The 22006-nt window shown below is 33.4% G+C and overlaps 3 protein-coding genes and 1 long non-coding RNA gene across 9 annotated transcripts; 2 read left to right on the top strand and 2 right to left on the bottom strand.

Annotated features, from left to right (window-relative positions):
• Positions 1–1481: 1481 nt before the first annotated feature.
• Positions 1482–8337, top strand: LOC144574712 (putative LRR receptor-like serine/threonine-protein kinase At1g06840). Of its 3 annotated transcripts, none has more exons than XM_078324752.1 (21): positions 1482–1621; positions 1778–1960; positions 2731–2878; positions 2971–3042; positions 3519–3590; positions 3697–3840; positions 3929–4000; positions 4105–4176; positions 4289–4363; positions 4555–4623; positions 4720–4788; positions 4879–4947; positions 5035–5121; positions 5211–5279; positions 5382–5872; positions 6042–6188; positions 6267–6565; positions 6652–6703; positions 6786–7036; positions 7133–7267; positions 7774–8337. In XM_078324752.1, the coding sequence occupies exons 2-21, from the start codon at positions 1861–1863 to the stop codon at positions 8122–8124; spliced, it is 2844 nt and encodes a 947-aa protein (XP_078180878.1). In that variant the 5' UTR covers positions 1482–1621; positions 1778–1860; the 3' UTR covers positions 8125–8337. The 3 variants fall into 3 exon arrangements, with proteins under 3 accessions (XP_078180878.1, XP_078180886.1, XP_078180893.1); XM_078324760.1 differs by having other exon boundaries at positions 6042–6197; positions 6282–6565; XM_078324767.1 differs by lacking the exons at positions 1482–1621; positions 1778–1960 and having other exon boundaries at positions 2747–2878; positions 2975–3042.
• LOC144574734 (uncharacterized) lies at positions 8135–9812 on the bottom strand. Its single transcript, XR_013518289.1, has 2 exons — positions 9369–9812; positions 8135–8753 (listed from the first exon to the last, which is right to left on the bottom strand). It is a non-coding gene; the product is annotated as an uncharacterized LOC144574734 (long non-coding RNA).
• An 846-nt stretch (positions 9813–10658) lies between these two features.
• On the top strand, positions 10659–17410 carry LOC144574690 (putative LRR receptor-like serine/threonine-protein kinase At1g06840). Of its 4 annotated transcripts, none has more exons than XM_078324718.1 (21): positions 10659–10823; positions 10962–11144; positions 11724–11871; positions 11961–12032; positions 12514–12585; positions 12692–12835; positions 12923–12994; positions 13096–13167; positions 13290–13364; positions 13588–13656; positions 13753–13821; positions 13911–13979; positions 14079–14165; positions 14255–14323; positions 14426–14916; positions 15075–15221; positions 15300–15598; positions 15686–15737; positions 15820–16070; positions 16164–16298; positions 16844–17410. In XM_078324718.1, the coding sequence occupies exons 2-21, from the start codon at positions 11045–11047 to the stop codon at positions 17192–17194; spliced, it is 2844 nt and encodes a 947-aa protein (XP_078180844.1). In that variant the 5' UTR covers positions 10659–10823; positions 10962–11044; the 3' UTR covers positions 17195–17410. The 4 variants fall into 4 exon arrangements, with proteins under 4 accessions (XP_078180844.1, XP_078180849.1, XP_078180858.1 ...); XM_078324723.1 differs by having other exon boundaries at positions 15075–15230; positions 15315–15598; XM_078324732.1 differs by lacking the exon at positions 11961–12032.
• A 758-nt stretch (positions 17411–18168) lies between these two features.
• On the bottom strand, positions 18169–21274 carry LOC144574684 (RNA-binding KH domain-containing protein). Its single transcript, XM_078324704.1, has 7 exons — positions 20830–21274; positions 20626–20714; positions 19696–19850; positions 19470–19586; positions 19127–19243; positions 18882–19025; positions 18169–18575 (listed from the first exon to the last, which is right to left on the bottom strand). Exons 1-7 carry the CDS (start codon positions 20907–20909, stop codon positions 18423–18425), a joined length of 855 nt encoding a protein of 284 aa, XP_078180830.1. The 5' UTR covers positions 20910–21274; the 3' UTR covers positions 18169–18422.
• Between the last annotated feature and the right edge of the window lie 732 nt (positions 21275–22006).

Raw genomic sequence — 22006 nt, 5'->3', positions numbered from 1 at the left:
ATTAAATAAAACAGATAAAACATCTTATAATTTAGATGTACTATAAGGGATTCGAAACATTTTTAAGGCATGATTTTTTTTCGGTTGTAAAAAAAATAAACTAATTTTAGTGTGTTACTAAAAAAATAAAAATACTTTAAAGTCACTTCTAGTAAATATAGAAATTGTTGTTTTCTTTCTATTTCTGAAAATTATTAAACAAATCAAATGCTGAGTTTTTGGATGTGTTGGTGGTTCAGTTATAAAATTTGGCGGCTTTTCAGTTTTGGAGTCGCATATTGGCTTAGTAGTTTAAGTAGTTTTTGAAATCCTCTAAAATCAGAATGTTTTGATTTTTTTTTTATGGTAAAAATAAAAATTTCGGAAGAAAATGAGTTATCGTCAATTTAGGTGGATAAGTTTTAAGGAAAGAAAATTATAGAATATTAATTTGCATTAAAAAGCTAACTTTTAAGGAAAGAAAATTATATAATTATGCATAAGAATTTTTTTAAACAAATGACGTACTTTACAAACAAAGGTTTTAAGGAAATAAAATCCTATGATAATACACGAAAGAGAAGTTGTATTTAAAACAAATAAGAAGAGGGATTCAATCACATCATTTTATGGTGACATATTTTAACACTGTATATTTATAAATTCTTTTTTTTTACCAAAATTCAAATAATCAATCCGAACTTTTCAATATGATCTCCATATTCAAATGTGTTTGGACACCAAATTTTAATTTTTTTTGGAAATTATTTACTATTATTTAAGAATTTTTTTAAATTATTGTTTTTCAATAGTTCAGAATTGTCTAAAAACAATAACTTTGTACATATCTTAATAAATACTAAAAAAAATTCAACAAATATAAAATTTGGTCTCCAAGCACATTTTAATATAGATATCATTTTAAACAGTTTGGATCGACTGTTTGAACTTTGAAATTGCAAAAAATAATTTATAAACATACGATGTCAAAATGTCTCACCATAAATTAGTGTAATTGAATTCATTCTCAACAAATAATTAATAAAAGATAAAATTACCTTAAAGTTTTGATAATGTTGTGTTAATGTCATTATCCTTCAATCCGTTCACCTACTACCCAAAATGAACACGGTTGAGTACGGATTAATAGTTAATTGAGACATGTTGACATAAAACATTTCAGGGCACAAAAGCAAGAAATTTTCAAACCTTTCCACATTGAGAGAGAAGTGGTCGTAAGCTCTGTTCAAAGCCACAAAGGTCATTTTCGAAAAATAAAGGTTTCTTTTGGACTTTTCATCAGACAACCTCGTGCTCATCCCATATCCACTGAACTTTTGCAACTTTCACAAATTGTCAACAACACGAACCGTACCTATCTCTCTCTCTCTCTCACCTCACCTCACCTCACCTCATTAATTTGGTCTCTGTTCTGGCTTTCCCTCGCTTGACGCAGCCAAATTTTCATTTATTACGAGGTTACAAATTCTTCCCGAATCCTGACTGTATCGGGCTTGTTTTGGCTTCTCGTTCGTCACTCTCCCGCTACTTATTATTCTCGGAAGAGAGGCTAAATCTTGTTTTCATGCGCTAGAATTGGTTCTCTTCTCTTCTCTTCTGCATTTATGCCTGGCGGCTGGATGTATGTAATTCGTTTAATTTCCAATTTGCTTATACCTGATGCCCTCAATTAGTTGTACTTTTTTTTTAATTCTTGAAGTTTCACTTTGTTTGAAGCTGATATTCTTTTCTTTTTTCTTTTTCTTTTTCTTGTTTTGTTCGTGTGCAAATTGAGCAGGATGCTTATGTTGTGGGGTGATAACTGATAAGCTATCGATAATTCGTCTTGTTTTTGAAGTGTGGATCGTTGCAAAATAAGATATGACGAAAGCTGAAATATTTCTTGCAATGTTCACTTTAATCTTTGCATTTTCATCCAATGTTTTTGTTTATGGAGCGCCCAGTACTGACCCAATTGAAGGTAATATCTCTGTTTTAGGTTTTTCTATTTCCTTTTTTTTAAAAAAGGCTTTTGCCCATTTTTAAAATTTTACTTATTTTTTCTTGGGCTTTGTGTTCACATGGGACCAAACTGGAGGAAGCGTATCCTTTGCGGAGTTTTTCCATGCGGATTTGTTCGTTTCGGATCGGACAGATTAGATTAGATCTTGTCCGAATTGAAAAAAAAAAAAAAATTTCAAAATTTGCAGAACTTTTAATCTGATCCATCTGATTCGAAACGAACGAACCAGATAAAACCTCCGCACGGAAAAAATCCGCAGATGATACGCTTCCCCAAACTGGAACGGTACCAACCCCTGATTTCATTTCTCAATTAAGAAATAATTTATGTATATAATAAACTGGAACGGTACGTCGGTACCAACCCCTGGTCAAATAAAAAAAAAAACAGCAACCACCTCTCTCTCTCCACCATCCAATATAGTAAAGAAACTTATAGAACTTAAAAACTAATAACAAAATATTATGTTTTCATTAATAAAATATCATTAGAAAACTCTTGTTAATTAATATTATTATTACCATTAAATAATAAAAAAATACTCATACTCATACTAATATAAAAATAAATAAATAAATAGAAGAAGAAAAGGAAGAAAAAAGTGAGAAAAAGATATTTAGTAAGTTCAACTGGCAGAGCGCCTGATTAGCACGTACCGCTACAGGTACCATACTCTTATGCCGGTAGCAAATTGTTTATTTGATTTTGAATTTTTTTTTCATGTACAGTAAAAGCTTTAAACACTATCAGGAGCGCTTTGTATGATCCAATGAATAAGCTAAGTAATTGGAATAAAGGAGATCCTTGCACATCAAACTGGACTGGTATTTTTTGTGAGTCGGTAACAAATGACAACTACCTTCACATAACTGAAATGTATGTACAGTACTTTCTATTTGTTAAATAACCATAACAAACTTTTTTCGTTTATGTTTTAAAATAATTTATTATTCTTTTGCTTTTTGTAGACAGTTGTTTAAGATGAATCTTTCTGGAACTTTGTCACCTCAGCTCAGCAGTCTGTCACACATGAAAATACTGTATGCTGTAAATACGAGAAATACTGATCTATACTAATGAGTGAGGCTATGGTACTATGCATAGCGTGGCTTGGTCCGTACTATGGATCAATGTTTTTGTTTTCAATGTCCAAACAGTCGATCTGAGCCGTTCTACATGATCTCCATATAAATTTGTACCTACAGACTAAATTTTATATTTTTTAGATAGGTAGAAAATCACTATTTTTGAATGCTCTAGAATCTTTAGATCAAGTGATTTTCTACCTATCTATAAAAATAGTAAAAAGTTTCTAAAAAATGTAAAATTTGATCTACAAGTACATTTTCATATGGAGATCATGTTAAATGATTCACGTCCATTTTTTGAACTTTGAAAATGAAGATATGAATCCATAGTACAGACCAATATGTGCTATGCATAGTACCATGGCCTCACTCTATATGAATTATTGTATGGCTTCTTTACTAATGTAGCTGTTGTTCGCTGTATGAAGGAGTTTTATGTGGAACAACATAAGCGGAACCATTCCAAAGGAGATAGGCAGCATCCCGTCCCTAAAGCTTTTGTCAGTACTTTTGCTTAATATAAAAAAAGATGAACTTATTTATTTTATTTTTCTTTTTGTTGTTGTTAACACTAAGAACCATATATTCTTCCCTTTTTCTTTGTAGACTTTTGAATGGAAACAAACTGTCTGGATCTTTGCCAGATGAAATCGGGAATCTTCAGAACTTAAATCGATTACAAATTGACGAGAACCAAATCTCTGGTCCAATACCAACATCTTTTGCCAATTTAACCAGCGTCAAACATCTGTCAGTATTTTTTCACTTTTTTAATATAGGGTTTTTTTGACAAATATGTCACTATTATAAGTTTTTAAATGATGATACTTTCTTCCAGACACATGAATAATAACTCATTAAGCAGTCAAATCCCGGCAGAGCTTTCCAAACTACCGATTCTCCTACACTTGTAAGTGAACATGGTCCAATTTTCTCTATTTTCTTTTACATATTATAAAATTAAAACAGGTAAAAGAAAAAAAAGATGATATATTTGAAATTCGAATTTAACAGGCTTGTGGATAATAACAATTTGTCTGGACATCTTCCCCAAGAGTTTTCTGATATGCAGAATATACATATTCTGTATGTACTTTTCCTTCTTCTTTTTAATTGGAAAAATTCCCTGTATTTTGTTCTTTAGTACAAAGGCATGCCTGTAATAATAACAAAATAATGAATTATTTTTTCTATGCAGTCAGTTTGATAACAATAATTTCAGTGGCACATCCATCCCTGCTTCATATGCAAATATCTCCACGTTATTGAAATTGTGAGTTTAGTTTTACACATCTAACAAGTACACAAAAAATTCACGTTGTTAAGTCTATTTAAGATTCTATAAGAAGAAAATTATGAAAAACAATCCTGAAAAGAAAGGCAGAGGAAAAATGAGATATTATTCAGAATGCAATTCATATTTATATGCCTATTTTTAATTTTTAATTTTTATTATATGTGCAGGAGTGTTCGGAATTGTAGCTTACAAGGAAGTATACCCGATGTGACTCAGATACCTAAACTGGAATTTATGTATGTTTTAAGTACAAAATGTGTGAAATACTTGTATACATTGAAATTTAAAAATGCATATTCTAGTTAGCATTTTTATTTGGAATATCATTTCAGAGATCTTAGTTGGAACCAGCTGACAGGGCCCCTACCTACCAACAAGTTCTCTACCAATATTACAACCATGTAAGCGCATTTATTTATTTTGTTTCATTTTGTATTTTTGTTATTTCTATTTTCATGTATTAACTAAATTTTTTCCTTTTTTCTTTTTAGTGATGTGTCACATAATAAGCTCAATGGCACAATTCCTGAATTTTCTGGCCTCCCTAACCTACAGCTCTTGTAAGATCAGACTTTTTTAATTTAATTGAAGAACTAATCATTCGTTTATCTGAAAGATGTATTAATATGGATTTTAACTACTCCCAGGGCATTAGAGGATAACTTGTTTGAAGGCTCTGTTCCCTCGAACATATGGGAAAATATGACACATTCCGCAAACAAGAGTGTTATCTTGTATGATCCTATGAATAAATTTATTATTGTTTGTACTTCTTACCTTCGTTATATAAGATTCTTATAATATATCTTTGTTTACAATTTAGGGATTTTCAAAATAATTTGCTGACAAATATCCCTGCAGATTTTGACCCCCCGACAAACGTCTCTGTTTTGTATGTCTTTTTCTCTTTTTTTTTAGTCATTTATTTTCTTTTCAATATTGTTTAAGAATTAACTTGTAAAAAGATAAATATAAATTCTTACATTTTTTACAGATTGTCAGGAAATCCGTTATGTTCAAACACTACATTGTCAACTCCAACCGGATCATGCCAATATGAAACAATAACCCAGGTTTCTGGATCTGTACAAAACTCTTCGGCAAATTGCCAACAATGCCCGTCAGATCTAGATTACGAATATAACCCTTCATCCACACTCTCTTGTTTTTGTGCGGTCCCACTTGGGGTCGGGATGCGATTAAAGACCCCTGGAATTTCTGATTTTCGCCCGTACTTGACAACTTTCGAGAAAGATTTGACTGGCTTGCTCGACCTCTATGTGTACCAGTTGTACATTGAACGGTACATATGGGAAAAAGGTCCTAGGTTGAATATGCAACTGAAGTTATTCCCAGGTAATACGAGTTTGTTTAATACAAGTGAGATAAATCGGGTGAGGCGCATGCTTGCCGGATGGGAAATTACATTGTTGGATATTTTTGGGCCTTATGAGCTCTTGAACTTCACACTCGGGTCTTATGCTGGTATATTCCTAATTGTAATATTCAATTGTTTATTGCCGGTTGTTAATTGCTGTTACTTGCAATCAAATTCTTTGTAATTGTTCATATTTTGCACTTTTTACTCTTCTCATGAAAATTTCTTTTCCTTTTATTATTTTGTCACATTGATCTGTTATATAATTTTGTATAGAATTATCAAGTGGCTCGCGTTCAGGATTAAGCACAGGTGCAATTGTTGGTATTTCAATTGGTGCAGCTGCAGTTGCAACTGCTGTTTCTGTACTCGCCACCATTTTCATACTAAGGCGTCGCTGGAGATACACCTATTTGTCAAAACGTAGCTCGCGTAAGCTGCTTTACCCTCCTTCTGAACTCATGTTTATTTGAATCTAATAATAACAACCTAAACTGTTAGACTCTTCTTTTACAGTGTCAAGATTTTCAATGAAAATTGATGGTGTGAAATGCTTCACGTTCAAAGAAATGTCCAAAGCTACTAACAATTTTAGTGAGTCAAATGTAGTCGGTCAAGGGGGTTATGGGAAGGTTTATAAAGGAGTTATGGATGATGGTATAATAGTTGCTATAAAGCGGGCTCATGAAGAGTCGCTACAGGGCTCAAAAGAGTTTTGCACAGAAATCGAGCTGCTTTCAAGATTACATCACCGCAACCTCGTCTCATTGGTTGGATTTTGTGATGAATTGGATGAGCAGGTTTTTACTTCACCCAAATAATTTTGATCAATGTTTATTTTACCATATTATGTCTGACTTTTTTACTATTTGATATTTTTTGGCAGATGCTTGTTTATGAGTTCATGCCAAATGGTACTTTGCGTGATCACCTTTCTGGTAATTATACTTCTTACTTCTTTGCATATGAAGATTTTATTTTTCTGTCCATATTTAGAAAATATTTTCTCCTATGCAACAGTTAAGGGCAACGAGCCTTTGAGTTTTCTTAGAAGACTACACATAGCACTGGGGTCTTCTAAGGGAATATTATATTTGCACACTGAAGCAGACCCGCCTATATTTCACCGAGATATTAAAGCAAGTAATATTTTGTTGGATTCCAAATTTGTACCAAAGGTGGCTGATTTTGGTCTCTCGAGGCTTGCACCCGTACCAGATATTGAAGGAACCTTACCCGGTCACGTCTCAACTGTTGTTAAGGGAACCCCTGTAAGTGACAATTTATCTTTTTCCTTTTGAATTTAATGCACCAAATTTAACTAAGTATATTCTTTTTTTATTAACATTTTTTTCTTCCTTTTTCAGGGATACCTTGATCCAGAGTATTTCCTGACGCATAAACTAACAGACAAGAGTGATGTGTACAGCCTCGGAGTCGTTTTTCTTGAGCTATTAACTGGGATGAGACCAATTGCTCATGGGAAAAACATTGTTAGAGAAGTAAGTTACTATTTTCATAAATTCTTCAAAATTTAGGAATGACTAGTAGAGGAGGGTTCAAATGCCTCTATTTTTAAAACTACAATGACTTAAAATTTAAATCGTGAATGTCAAAGCTAGATATGATCTATATCATTTTCTCTATGCACACGTAAGGATCACGACATTTTGATTTTGTTTAGATTAGTGTCAAGAATTTGCAAAAAATACACCGATGTGATAAATCCTGGACCTTAATTTTACAACATATTGATTCATATTAAAATCAAAATTGAAAAGCGATAATTTTTTACGTGCATGTAAAAATAATAATATAGATCACATCTAGATGTTTTATTTTGACATATAAATTTTAGAATTTTTGTTATTAAAAAATTAAAAGCTGGAGGCATTTGAACCCTCCTCTGATTAGTATGCTGTCACATAATAAAAGGAAGATGTATTTTATTTTATGCGGAGGAAACTTGTAAATCTAAACAAGTGACATCACAATTTTGGAATTATAGGTGAGTTTGAAGTGCCAATCAGGCAATACACTGGAAGTAGTCGACAACCGCATGGACCCATATTCAATAGAGTGTATTCAAGAATTCATCTCTCTTGCGCTTAGATGCTGCAAGGACGAGCCTGATTCTCGTCCCTCCATGTCAGAGGTTGTCAGGGAATTAGAGGCGATCTGGCGGATGATGCCTGATGCACATTCATTGACCACAGATGACTCGTCAGATCTGAACCCCAAAAAGATGTTACATTCTAATTCATCGGCCTCGTCAGTGATGGGCAACACCTTCCTCTCATCCAATGAGGCGAGTAGTGAAAACACAGAGAGCGGGTTGCATAATATCACTCCTCGGTGAATCTGTAGACTTTAGTTCTTTTTTTTCATAGGAGGATAGTTTGCTTGTGTGTTTTGATGACAGTGCATGTAAAATGGATGTACATTCTGTTGATTAGGTCTGTTCTAGTGACTGGTGCGGATATAGAATTTTGTACAATAGATAAAAGATGTATCATCATAGAAATTGAGTTTTGAAAATACAGGTTGTAATGTGCTAAAATTTCAGAGAAAACATTCTTGGTTCAAAAGATTCTTATACAATACAGAATTCTATTTGGTATTCTATCTACAAGGACAATTTTTTGATGTTATTGCCAGCATATCGAGAAATTCATTGTTTATAAGCGCATCCGAGAATGTGCACATAAGAATCTGTGGCTTGGAGCTAAATAAATTGAAAGAGATTAAATTTTAGAATATTACATATCAAGGGCCTCAAGGCCAGCAAAGAAAACCCGTATTATTAATACAGTGAAACTTCAGCAATGATTAGATCCTCTCCGTTTCCAGCCAAGCTAAGCAACATGGGTACAGATAACGACAGAGTAGTTTTCGCTTCATGCAGCCCCCCAAACTATAGAGTCAAAACAGCATTACATATGATTCGTACTTTGTATGAAGGAAAAACTGATTTGTCGATATCTTTACCTGTAACATGGTTGAAAGATCAGTCTTCTTTCAAAGAGATACCAGATATCAAAGATCAGTCATTGTATCCGATCAAAATTAAACATTTACATTGATCCGGTCGTGTCATGTTACAGGTTAAACTATTGTCTTCTGATTTTGATCATATGTTACTCTTATTTTAGTATCCTCTGGAAACAGAATATTAAAATATGCCCCTTCTGGAACTGGGGAAACTGAGAAATGCGTTAGCTATCTTCCAGCTGATGCTTTGTTAACAAAATCTGTTAGTAAAATATGGAGTTATACAATTAATATAAATCTTCAAGAATTACTGCAGACAAAACAAACAAACAAACAAATTATGCCAATTAATTAATTAACCAAAACTGAAAATTCTCACTAGCTTATTATTCAAGTAATACAAACATCTCGTTCTCAGTTCTTTTTAGATAGCACTTAAATAACAAAGAAAGAAAGATGAAGAAGAAAAAAATAAATTGAATGTCTTGAGTTATGTAACATTACAGCGCTGCATTCGGTCAAGTCAAGTCTCGTCTGTAAACACTCAAAGGTACAGATAAATAGAAGAAGAAAGTCCGACGAAAAATTATATTATTATAATTATTTAGCGACCTGTTTTAGCCCTTTTCATGCCTCCGTTATCACCAAAAGGACAAACACTACCACTCGGTTGGTGCGGGCTCTCTTCTCTTAGAGAAGAATTTAACATGGCCAATTCTCTCAGCTGTTGTCTCTTGTAGAAATCCTGCGACTCATCCTTGAAAATAATCATACAACATGTTAACTATACAGAAAAGATGATGTACTACTAAACTGGAATTATATTTACCAATGTGCCAGGTTGCATTGCATTTCCAGTTGTTGGTACCCGGGTAAAATGGTACTCAACTATAGGATTAAAATCGAATTGTGGGACAATAGTTAAAAAAATGAGAGAATTAATTCCTGAGCCCTTATGGGTACCTATTGGTACAGCCCAAAAACCTCAACAGCATCCCTAAAAGCAACATTTTGAAAGAACATGCATCCTAGTTCCTAGGTAACAAAAAGAGAACGCAAAATATAACAAAAATAATTTATAAACATATAGTGTCAAGTGTCAAGATGTATCATTATAAAATAGTGTAATTGAATTCCTCATCAACAAATAATTAATAAAAGATAAAATTACCTTAAGTTTTGATAATGTTGTGTTAATATCATTGTTTTTTAATCTGTTTACCTACCTCTACCCAAAATGAACACGGTTGAATACGGATTAATAGTTAATTGAGACATGTTGACAAAACATTTCAGGGCACAAAAAGCAATAAAGTTTCAAATCTTTCCACATTGAGAGAAGAGTCCGCATTGTCTGCATTAACTCAAACGAGCATCTTTTGAGTTAATACATATCAGCCGTCCAATTATAAACGGAGTTCATCCGTTCTCCGTCTAAACTCTAAAACATAGAGGTTTTTTAACATTAGTGTGGATCTAATTCACACAAATTTTGAAAATGATCGGACGGTCCAGATGCATTAACTCAAAAGATTCTTTTTTGAGTTTTTTTTTTTTTTTTTTAAGCCTAGCAGAGGCTGCTAGGAAGATTCTTTTTTGAGTTAATGCAGAGGATACGAATTCTTGAGGAGAGAAGTGGTCGTAAGCTCTGTTCAAAGCCACAAAGGTCATTTTCGAAAAAATAAAGGTCTCTTTAGGACTTTTCAACAGACAACCTCGTGCTCAGTGCTCACAGCTCATCCCATATCCACTTAACTTTTGCAACTTCACAAATTTTCAACAACACGAACCGTACCTCTCCCGCTCTCTTTCTCTCAGTCTCTCTCACCTCACAATCTAACATCATTTGGTCTCTGCTTTTGCTTTCCCTCGCTAGACGCGCCAAATTTTCATTTATTGTGTGGTTACAAATTCTTCCTGGATCTTGACTGTATCGGGCTTGTTTTGGCCTCTCGTTCGTCACTCTCTCGCTACTTATTACTCTCGGAAGGGAGGCTAAATCTTGTTTTCACGCGCTAGAATTGGTTCTCTTCTCTTCTCTTCTGCATTTGTGCCTGGCGGCTGGAGGTATGTAATTCGTTTAATTTCCAACTTGCTTATACTTGATGCCCTCAATTAGTTGTACTTTTTTTTAATTCTTGAAGTTTCACTTTGAAGCTGATATTCTTTTCTTTTTCTTGTTTTGTTCGCGTGTAAATTGAGCAGGATGCTTATGTTGTGGGGTGTTAACTGATAAGCTATCGATAATTCGTCTTGTTTTTGAACTGTGGATAGTTGCAAAATAAGATATGACGAAAGCTGAAATATTTCTTGCAATCTTCACTTTAATCTTTGCATTTTCATCCAAAGTTTTTGTTTATGGAGCGCCCAGTACTGACCCAATTGAAGGTAATATCTCTGTTTTAGTTTTTTTTTTTTTTTTTTAAAAAAGGCTTTTGCTTGCTCTGTAATATAATCTATCGTTACTATTTGTTTATAGAATATTCGGGCCCATTTTAAAATTTGTACTTATTTTTTTCTTGGGCTTTGTGTTCACATGGGACCAAACTAGAACGATACCAACCCCTGATTTCATTTCTCAAATTAAGAAATAATTTATGTATATAATAAACTGGAACGGTACCAACCAATGGTTAGCAACCACCTCTCTCCACCATCCAAAACAGTAAAGAAACATATATATGTAACTTAAAAACTAATACAAAATATTATGTTTTCATTAATAAAATATCATTAGAATTTTTTTTGTTTATTAATATTATTATTAACATTAAATAATAAAAAAATACTCATACTCATACTAATATTAATAATAAATAAATAGAAGAAGAAGATAAAAGTGAGAAAAAGATATTTAATAAGTTCAACTGGTAGAACGCCTGATTAGCACGTACTGCTACAGGTACCGATACTCTTATGCTGACAGCAAATTGTTTATTTGATTTTGAATTATTTTTTTATGTACAGTAAAAGCTTTAAACACTATCAGGAGCGCTTTGTATGATCCAATGAATAAGCTAAGTAATTGGAATAAAGGAGATCCTTGCACATCAAACTGGATTGGTATTTGGTGTGATTCGGTATCAAATGACAACTACCTTCACATAACTGAAATGTATGTACAGTACTTTCTATTTGTTAAATAACCATAAAAAAAATTTCGTTATTTTTTAAAATAATTTATTATTCTTTTGCTTTTTGTAGACAGTTGTTTCAGATGAATCTTTCTGGAACTTTGTCACCTCAGTTCAGCAGTCTGTCACATTTGAAAATACTGTATGCTGTAAATACGAGAAATACTGATCTATACTAGTGACTAGTGAGTGAGGCTATGATACTATGCATAGCGTGGATTGGTCCGTACTATGGATCAATGTTTTTGTTTTCAAAGTCCAAACAATCAATCTGAGCCGTTCAACATGATCTCCATGTAAATTTGTCCCTGCAGGCTAAATTTTATATTTTTTAGATAGGTAGAAAATCACTATTTTTCAATACTCTAGAATCTTAGTATCAAGTGATTTTCTACCTATCTATAAAAATAGTAAAAAAATTCTAAAAAATGTAAAATTTGATCTACAAGCACATTTACATATGGAGATCATGTTAAATGATTCATGTCCATTTTTTGAACTTTGAAAATGGAGATATTAATCCATAGCACAAACCAATATGTGCTATGCATAGTACTGGCCTCACTCTATATGAATTACTGTATGACTTCTTTACTAATGTAGCTGTTGTTCGCTGTATGAAGGAGTTTTATGTGGAACAACATAAGCGGAACCATTCCAAAGGAGATAGGCAACATCCCGTCCCTAAAGCTTTTGTGAGTACTTTTGCTTAATATAAAAAAAGATGAACTTATTTATTTTATTTTTCTTTTTGTTGATGTTAACACTGAGAACCTTATATTCTTCCTTTTTTCTTTGTAGACTTTTGAATGGAAACAAACTGTCTGGATCTTTGCCAGATGAAATCGGGAATCTTCAGAACTTAAATCGATTACAAATTGACCTGAACCAAATCTCTGGTCCAATACCAACATCTTTTGCGAATTTAACCAGCATCAAACATCTGTCAGTATTTTTTCACTTTTTTAATATAGAGTTTTTTGACAAATATGTCACTATTATAAGTTTTTAAATGATGATACTTTCTTCCAGACACATGAATAATAACTCATTAAGCAGTCAAATCCCGGCAGAGCTTTCCAAACTACCGATTCTCCTACACTTGTAAGTGAACATGGTCCAATTTTCTCTATTTTCTTTTACATATTATAAACTTAAAACAGGTAAAAGAAAAAAATTGATATATTTGAATTCGAATTTAACAGGCTTGTGGATAATAACAATTTGTCCGGACATCTTCCCCAAGAGTTTTCTGAGATGCAGAATATACATATTCTGTATGCACTTTTCCTTCTTCTTTTTAATTGGAAAAACTGCAATATTTTCCCTGTATTTTGTTTTTTAGTACAAAGGCATGCCTGTAATAATAACAAAATAATAAATTAATTTTTCTATGCAGTCAGTTTGATAACAATAATTTCAGTGGCACATCCATCCCTGCTTCATATGCAAATATCTCCACGTTATTGAAATTGTGAGTTCAGTTTTACACATCTAACAAGTACATATTTTACCAACTTTAATTTTCTTTTACTTTGCAAAAATTTCACGTTGTAAAGTTTATTTAAGATTCTATAAGAAGAAAATTATGAAAAACAATCCTGAAAAGAAAGGCAGAAGAAAAATAATATATTATTCAGAATGCAATTCATATTTATGTGCCTATTTTTAATTTTAAATATTTATTATATGTGCAGGAGTGTTCGGAATTGTAGTTTACAAGGAAGTATACCCGATATGACTCAGATACCTCAGCTGGGATATATGTATGTTTTAAGCACAAAATGTGTGAAATACTTGTATACATTGAAATTTAAAAATGCATATTCTAGTTAGCATTTTTATTTGGAATATCATTTCAGAGATCTTAGTTGGAACCAGCTGACAGGGCCCCTACCTACAAACAAGTTCTCTACTAATATTACAACCATGTAAGCACATTTATTTATTTTGTTCAATTTTATGTTTTTATAATTTTTATTTTCATGTATTAACAAAAAATTTTACCTTTTCTTTTTAGTGATGTGTCACATAATAAGCTCAATGGCACAATTCCTGAATTTTCTGGCCTCCCTTACCTACAGCTCTTGTAAGATCAGACTTTTTTAATTTAATTTTTTATTTAATTGAAGGACTAATCATTCGTTCATCTGAAAGATGTATTAATATGGATTTTAACTACTCCCAGGGCATTAGAGGATAACTTGTTTGAAGGCTCTGTTCCCTCAAACATATGGGAAAATATGACATATTCCGCAAACGAGAGTGTTGTCTTGTACGATCCTATCAAAAAAATTATTATTGTTTGTACTTCTTACCTTCTTTATATAAGATTCTTATAATATCTCTTTGTTTACAATTTAGGGATTTTCAAAATAATTCGCTGACAAATATCCCTGCAGATTTTGATCCCCCGAGAAACGTCTCTGTTTTGTATGTCTTTTTCTCGTTTTTTTAGTCATTTATTTTCTTTTCAATAGTGGTGTAAGAATTAACTTGTAAAAAGATAAATATAAATTCTTACATTTTTTACAGATTGTCAGGAAATCCGTTATGTTCAAACACTACATTGTCAACTCCAACCGGATCATGCCAATATAAAACAATAACCAAGGTCTCTGGATCTGTACAAAACGCTTCGGCAAATTGCCAACAATGCCCGTCAGATCTAGATTACGAATATAACCCTTCATCCACACTCTCTTGTTTTTGTTCGGTCCCAGTTGGGGTCGGGATGCGATTAAAGAGCCCTGGAATTTCTGATTTTCGCCCGTACTTGACAACTTTCGAGAAAGATTTGACTGGCTTGCTCGACCTCTATGTGTACCAGTTGTACATTGAACGGTACATATGGGAAAAAGGTCCTAGGTTGAATATGCAACTGAAGTTATTCCCAAGTAATACGAGTTTGTTTAATACAAGTGAGATAAATCGGGTGAGGCGCATGCTTGCCGGATGGGAAATTAAATTGTTGGATATTTTTGGGCCTTATGAGCTCTTGAACTTCACACTTGGGTCTTATGCTGGTATATTCCTAATTGTAATATTCAATTGTTTATTGCCGGTTGTTAATTGCTGTTACTTGCAATCAAATTCTTTGTAATTGTTCATATTTTTGCACTCATGAAAATTTCTTTTCCTTTTATTATTTTGTCACATCGATCTGTTATATAATTTTGTATAGAATTATCAAGTGGCTCGCGTTCAGGATTAAGCACAGGTGCAATTGTTGGTATTTCAATTGGTGCAGTTGCAGTTGCAACTGCTGTTTCTGTACTCGCCACCTTTTTCATACTAAGGCGTCGCTGGAGAAACACCTATGTGTCAAAACGTAGCTCGCGTAAGCTGCTTTACCCTCCTTCTGAACTCATGTTTATTTGAATCTAATAATAACAACCTAAACTGTTAGACTCTTCTTTTACAGTGTCAAGATTTTCAATGAAAATTGATGGTGTGAAATGCTTCACGTTCGAAGAAATGTCCAAAGCTACTAACAATTTTAGTGAGTCAAATGTAGTCGGTCAAGGGGGTTATGGGAAGGTTTATAAAGGAGTTATGGATGATGGTATAATAGTTGCTATAAAGCGGGCTCATGAAGAGTCGCTACAGGGCTCAACAGAGTTTTGCACGGAAATCGAGCTGCTTTCAAGATTACATCACCGCAACCTCGTCTCATTGGTTGGATTTTGTGATGAAATGGATGAGCAGGTTTTTACTTAACCCAAATAATTTTGATCAATGTTTATTTTATCATATTATGTGTGACTTTTTTACTATTTGATATTTTTTTGGTAGATGTTGGTTTATGAGTTCATGCCAAATGGTACTTTGCGTGATCACCTTTCTGGTAATTATACTTCTTACTTCTTTGCATATGAAAATTTTATTTTTCTGTCCATATTTAGAAAATATTTTCTCCTATGCAACAGTTAAGGGCAACGAGCCTTTGAGTTTTCTTAGAAGACTACACATAGCACTGGGGTCTTCTAAGGGAATATTATATTTGCACACTGAAGCAGACCCGCCTATATTTCACCGAGATATTAAAGCAAGTAATATTTTGTTGGATTCCAAATTTGTACCAAAGGTGGCTGATTTTGGTCTCTCAAGGCTTGCACCCGTACCAGATATTGAAGGAACCTTACCCGGTCACGTCTCAACTGTTGTTAAGGGAACCCCTGTAAGTGACAATTTATCTTTTTCCTTTTGAATTTAATGCGCCAAAATTAACTAAGTATATTCTTTTTAATTAACTTTTTTTTTCCTTTTTCAGGGATACCTTGATCCAGAGTATTTCCTGACTCATAAGCTAACAGACAAGAGTGATGTGTACAGCCTTGGAGTCGTTTTTCTTGAGCTATTAACTGGGATGAGACCAATTGCTCATGGGAAAAACATTGTTAGAGAAGTAAGTTACTATTTTCATAAATTCTTCAAAATTAAGGAATAACTAGTAGAGGAAGGTTCAAATGCCTCTATTTTTAGTGCCTCCATTTTTAAAACTACGATGACTTAAAAATTTAAATCTTGAATGTCAAAGCTGGATATGATCTATATTATTTTCTCTATGCATATGTAAGGATCACGATATTTTGATTTTGTTTTGATTAGTATCGAGAATTTGCAAAAATACACCGATGTGGATAAATCCTGGACCTTAATTTTACAACATATTGATTCATATTAAAATCAAAATTGAAAAGCGATATTTTTTTTACGTGCATGTAAAAATAATAATATAGATCACATCTAGCTGTTTTATTTTGATATATAAATTTTAGAATTTTTGTTATTAAAAAATAAAAAGCTGGAGGCACAAAAAATGGAGGCATTTGAACCCTCCTTTGATTAGTGATTAGTATGCTGTCACATAATAAAAGGAAGATGTATTTTATATTATGCGGAGGAAACTTGTAAATCTAAACATGTGACATCACAATTTTGGAATTATAGGTGAGTTTGAAGTGCCGATCAGGCAATACACTGGAAGTAGTCGACAGCCGCATGGACCCATATTCAACAGAGTGCATTCAAGAATTCATCTCTCTTGCGCTTAGATGCTGCAAGGACGAGCCTGATTCGCGTCCCTCCATGTCAGAGGTTGTCAGGGAATTAGAGGCGATCTGGCGGATGATGCCTGATGCACATTCATTGACCACAGATGACTCATCAGATCTGAACCCCAAAAAGATGTTACATAGTAATTCATCGGCCTCGTCAGTGATGGGGAACACCTTCCTCTCATCCAATGGGATGAGTAGTGAAAACACAGAGAGCGGGTTGCATAATATCACTCCTCGGTGAATCTGTAGACTTCAGTTGTTGTTTTGTTTCATAGGAGGATAGTTTGCTTGTGTGTTTTGATGACAGTGCATGTAAAATGGATGTACATTCTGTTGATTAGGTCTGTTCTAGTGACTGGTGCGGATATAGAATTTTGTACAGTAGATAAAAGATGTATCATCATAGAAATTGAGTTTTGAAAATACAGGTTGTAATGTGCTAAAATTTCAGAGAAAACATTCTTGGTTCAAAAGATTCTTTATACAATACAGAATTCTATTTGGTATTCTATCTACATGGACAATTTTTTGATGTTATTGCCAGCATATCGAGAAATTCATTGTTTATAAGCATCCGAGAATGTGCACATAAGAATAATCTGTGGCTTGGAGCAAAATAAATTGAAAGAGATGAAATTTTAAAATATTACATATCAAGGGCCTCAAGGCCCGCAAATAAGGCCCGTATTATTAGTACTGTCTGAAATTTCAGCAATGATTAGATCCGCTCCGTTTCCAGCCAAGATAAGAAACATGGGGTAAACATAACGACAAGAGTAGTTTTCGCTTCATGGAGCGCCCCAGACTATCGAGTCAAAACAGCATTACACATAATTCGTGCTCTGTATGAAGTAAAACTGATTTGTCAATATCTTTACCTGTAACATGGTTGAAAGATCTATTCTTCTTTCAAAGATCAGTCAATGTATCCGATCAAAATTAAACATTTACATTGATCCGGTCGTGTCATGTTACAGGTTAAACTATTGTCTTCTGATTTTGATCACATGTTACTCTTATTTTAGTATCCTCTGGAAACAGGAATATTAAAATATGCCCCTTTTGGAATTGGGGAAACTGAGAAATGTGTTAGCCACCGACCAGCTGATGCTTTATTTTGTTAACAAACTCTGTTAGTAAAATATGGAGTTAAACAATTAATAGAAATCTTCAAGAATTACTGCAGACAACAAACAAACAAACAAATTATACCAATTAATTAATTAACCAAAACTGAAAATTCTCACTAGCTTATTATTCAAGTAATACAAACATCTCGTTCTCAGTTCTTTTTAGATAGCACTTAAATAACAAAGAAAGAAAGATGAAGAAAAAAATAAATTGAATGTCTTGAGTTATGTAACATTACAGCGCTGCATTCGGTCAAGTCAAGTCTCGTCTGTCAGAACTCAAAGGTACAGATAAATAGAAGAAGAAAGTCCGACGAAAAATTATATTATTATAATTATTTAGCGACCTGTTTTAGCCCTTTTCATGCCTCCGTTATCACCAAAAGGAGAAACACTACCGCTCGGTGGGTGCGGGCTCTCTTCTCTTAGAGAAGAATTTAACATGGCCAATTCTCTCAGCTGTTGTCTCTTGTAGAAATCCTGCGACTCATCCTTGAAAATAATCATACAACATGTTAACTATACAGAAAAGATGATGTACTACTAAACTGGAATTATATTTACCAATGTGCCAGGTTGCATTGCATTTCTAGTTGTTGGTACCCAGGTAAAATGGTACTCAACTATAGGATTAAAGTCGAATTGTGGAACATCAGAAGAAAAAAAAATGAGAGAATTAATTCCTGAGCCCTTATGGGTACCTATTGGTACAGCCCCAAAAAACTCAACAGCATCCCTAAAAGCAACATTTTGAAAGAACATGCATCCTAGGTAACAAAAAGAGAACACAAAATATACCACAGGCTTGAGTAACTCCTCAATTATTTCTTGAGCATGTCTCAATCTCGCATCTATAACATTTGATGGTAACTCAGCTTCAATCAATATATGCAATGGATCATCTAAATGCTCATACCCTGGTCTCCCCTTAAGTTTCTCCTCCTGAATCAAAATAAAAAGTAAAAATAGAAACATAACACCTTTTTAGCTTGATCTATTTATAATTGGAATGATCCTATAAAATCATATGTTATTTTATTTACCTTATCAGGGTCCTTAATTGAGCCTTTTCCTCTGATGTAAACACGACAACCTGTCGAAGCCTCCACCCGTTTTAGTGAATTCCCCCTTGGACCGAGAAGTCGTCCAACAAAATTGAACTAAATCCAAATAAAAAGAAAAATTAAAATCTCAACACAAAAGGCATTTCAGTTCAGAGGGAGGGAAACTGTTTCTTTTACATAAGACTATTAAACAGTTCACCACACAATAAGTCTTTTCTCGAACAACTATGAGATCGACATTTGAAAAATGTAAGTGGAATTATGAGCAAGATAGAATCTTAAATAAAAAAGTTTAAAAAAGAAAAGAAAAAAGATAACATACATTTGGGTAAGTATCAACTGGTATTTCCAGACGCAAAATTTTCTTGACAATGTAAGAATTAGGGCTTGGTGGTGCTCCTTGCCAGTCCATACCCATTCCTTGAGGAAACCCTAATCTCTGTTAAAGCAAATAATGCATATTCAATTAACCAAATATTCACAATTAATAATCAGGAGTTAAAAAATTTAAATAGAAATGATGTTTATGTTAACAATTGCTTGAATACCTCTGGCTGGGGCCCACCCCACACACCAAAACCAGTTCCACCAAGACTAGAGAGCCGATTGAAAGGAGAAGAAACAGGGCTTGGGCTTCCATTGAGGATCCGATCGTAATCGCCAACTCCATTATTTGGTAGCATGTTTGTTACTCTCATTAGTTCTGCACAAATACAATTTCAATTAATCAATTAAATAACTTGGCAATTTTTTTTACTGTCTGCTCAGATAAAACAGAAATATCATTAGCATACTGCATTGTTACATCTCTAAATAGAACGGAAGTGTTAATTGGTACTAATATTAACAATTGTCTGATTTTGATTAATAGTTTGATCAGCTACCGCTCTAGTTTAGTACCAAAGCAATAATCATACTTGATAGAGGATAGTTTTATTATTCTATATAGTACCATTTTCTCTGGTAAAAAAGAATGTGGTGCCAGTACTAATAGTATCTCTCATTATGGCATAAGTTAACTATGCCATTATGTCTTAACAGAAACAAATTAATGTTAAAGTTTCAGCAACTAGCAATCTGCTTTCAGGTAATGAGCTAGCCACTCTCTGATCAAATAAAAATATGATTAGCATAAAACTCAGATTATTCCTGATAAAATAAATTCAATTAGGATATATTGCTTCCTTCAGTGCTAATCTGGCAAATAGCTATTTCATTGCAAAGAGGATAATTATTAGTAGTGATTTATGTGAAATCAAATAGAATGAGCTTCAAAGGCATACAGAATCAAGATTTGATTATCAATTAAGAAAGGAAATAATGAACAGAGCACCAATGATATAATCTATAAAAAAGTTTGTTTATAAATCGATAGAACAATATGGAGCAAGATTTGATTAGGACAGCGACAAGAATTAATCACGGTAATATCAATTATGCAATTTATGGTAATTAAAAATTGCATTAAAAAGAAGTACCTTGACTCAACAACCGACTACAAATCGGAAGAACTTGCATAAAAGGACCCAGCTTTTGATGCTCCGCTAATAGCTCTGCCAAGTATTGACTAGACGAATAAAGAGAAAATATGCAAATGTTAAACCCAACATTTAAAAATCAAATCAAGTCAAAGATTTCATCTTTGCTCCAAGAAAACGATATTTTTTCATCTCTAAGACTACCTTCCGATATCAGGGGTGGCTCTAATCTGTGGCGATAGGGTTCTCGCCGGAGAGAAGTTGGGGGTGGATAACCCTGACATGGTTTTTCTATAGAGAAAGAGGGGAGAGGGAGAGAGAAAAGGCAAGATTGGGATTAGACAGAGGCAGTAGCAAAAGCTGCTATTTTCGATGCTTTTTCTTTGTTTCTCTTTCTCAATGTAGGAACGACTTGATTTGTAGAGACTGTACAAATTTGCTCATACAAAATGAATAGGAAAGACCCAAAGAGGTAGTAGGAGTAGTAAATGGTGACAATAAAAATGTGTGGTTTGTTTTAGCTTTTAGGTTTTCGCTGTGCGTGGAGGCTATTAGGGATTTTGAGGAGGCGAAGTGTTGGTCTTTCGTAGACTTTTCACACTGTCACTGTGTGTGTGCGTGAGAGAGAGAGAGAGAGAGGGAGAGAGAGGGCTTAAGAGTTATTGCTCATTATGCCTAGACCCATTCCAAACCCTACCATTAGTAGTACGAATTCATATAACCTAAGATAACATAATATTTGAATTTTGATCTGGACCGTCCGATATGTTTTTGCACGAAAATTAAAGAGCTTCTGTGTATTACATTTACATCTGAGTAGGATTGGTTCAGATTTTAATTAGATTATCCGGATTCAAACTCTAAATTTGTGTTACCTCATAGGATCTGGAAAAAATATTTTTCTTTCACCAGGAAGCAAAATAAAGCTATATACACTCTTATAAAGTCAGGCTAGTATAACATCGTTGTCATACGATATTAATTTTAAAATTGATTGAATAGATTTCAAACGACTAATTTAAACCGTTCAAATCGATTTACTTTATGAGTGATACGTTTACGTGCAAAAATTTATATTTTCGAGTTATTTTAGTATCAAATCAAGCGGTAAAAATATTGAAAAATGAATATATTCAAATTAACTTAAGAACTCACGCATTTGACTGCTTAATTTGATACTAAATAAATTAAAAAATATATAAATTTTGCATGTAAACATACAACTAATGAAGTACATTGATTTGAACAGTTTGGATTTACCGTTTGAAGTCGATTCGATAGGTTTTGGAGTTGATGTTATAGAGTAGGGCTGGGCAAAAAAACTCAAACTCGTAACTCGCTCATTTACAGCTCGTTTAACTCGGCTCATTTACAACTCAGC

Source organism: Carex rostrata, chromosome 2, assembly GCF_964058835.1.
Source record: "Carex rostrata chromosome 2, lpCarRost1.2, whole genome shotgun sequence".
In the NCBI taxonomy this organism is placed as follows: Eukaryota; Viridiplantae; Streptophyta; class Magnoliopsida; order Poales; family Cyperaceae; genus Carex; species Carex rostrata.
Note: the sequence above shows the minus strand (reverse complement) of the source record. Positions and strands in the feature narration are given on the sequence as shown.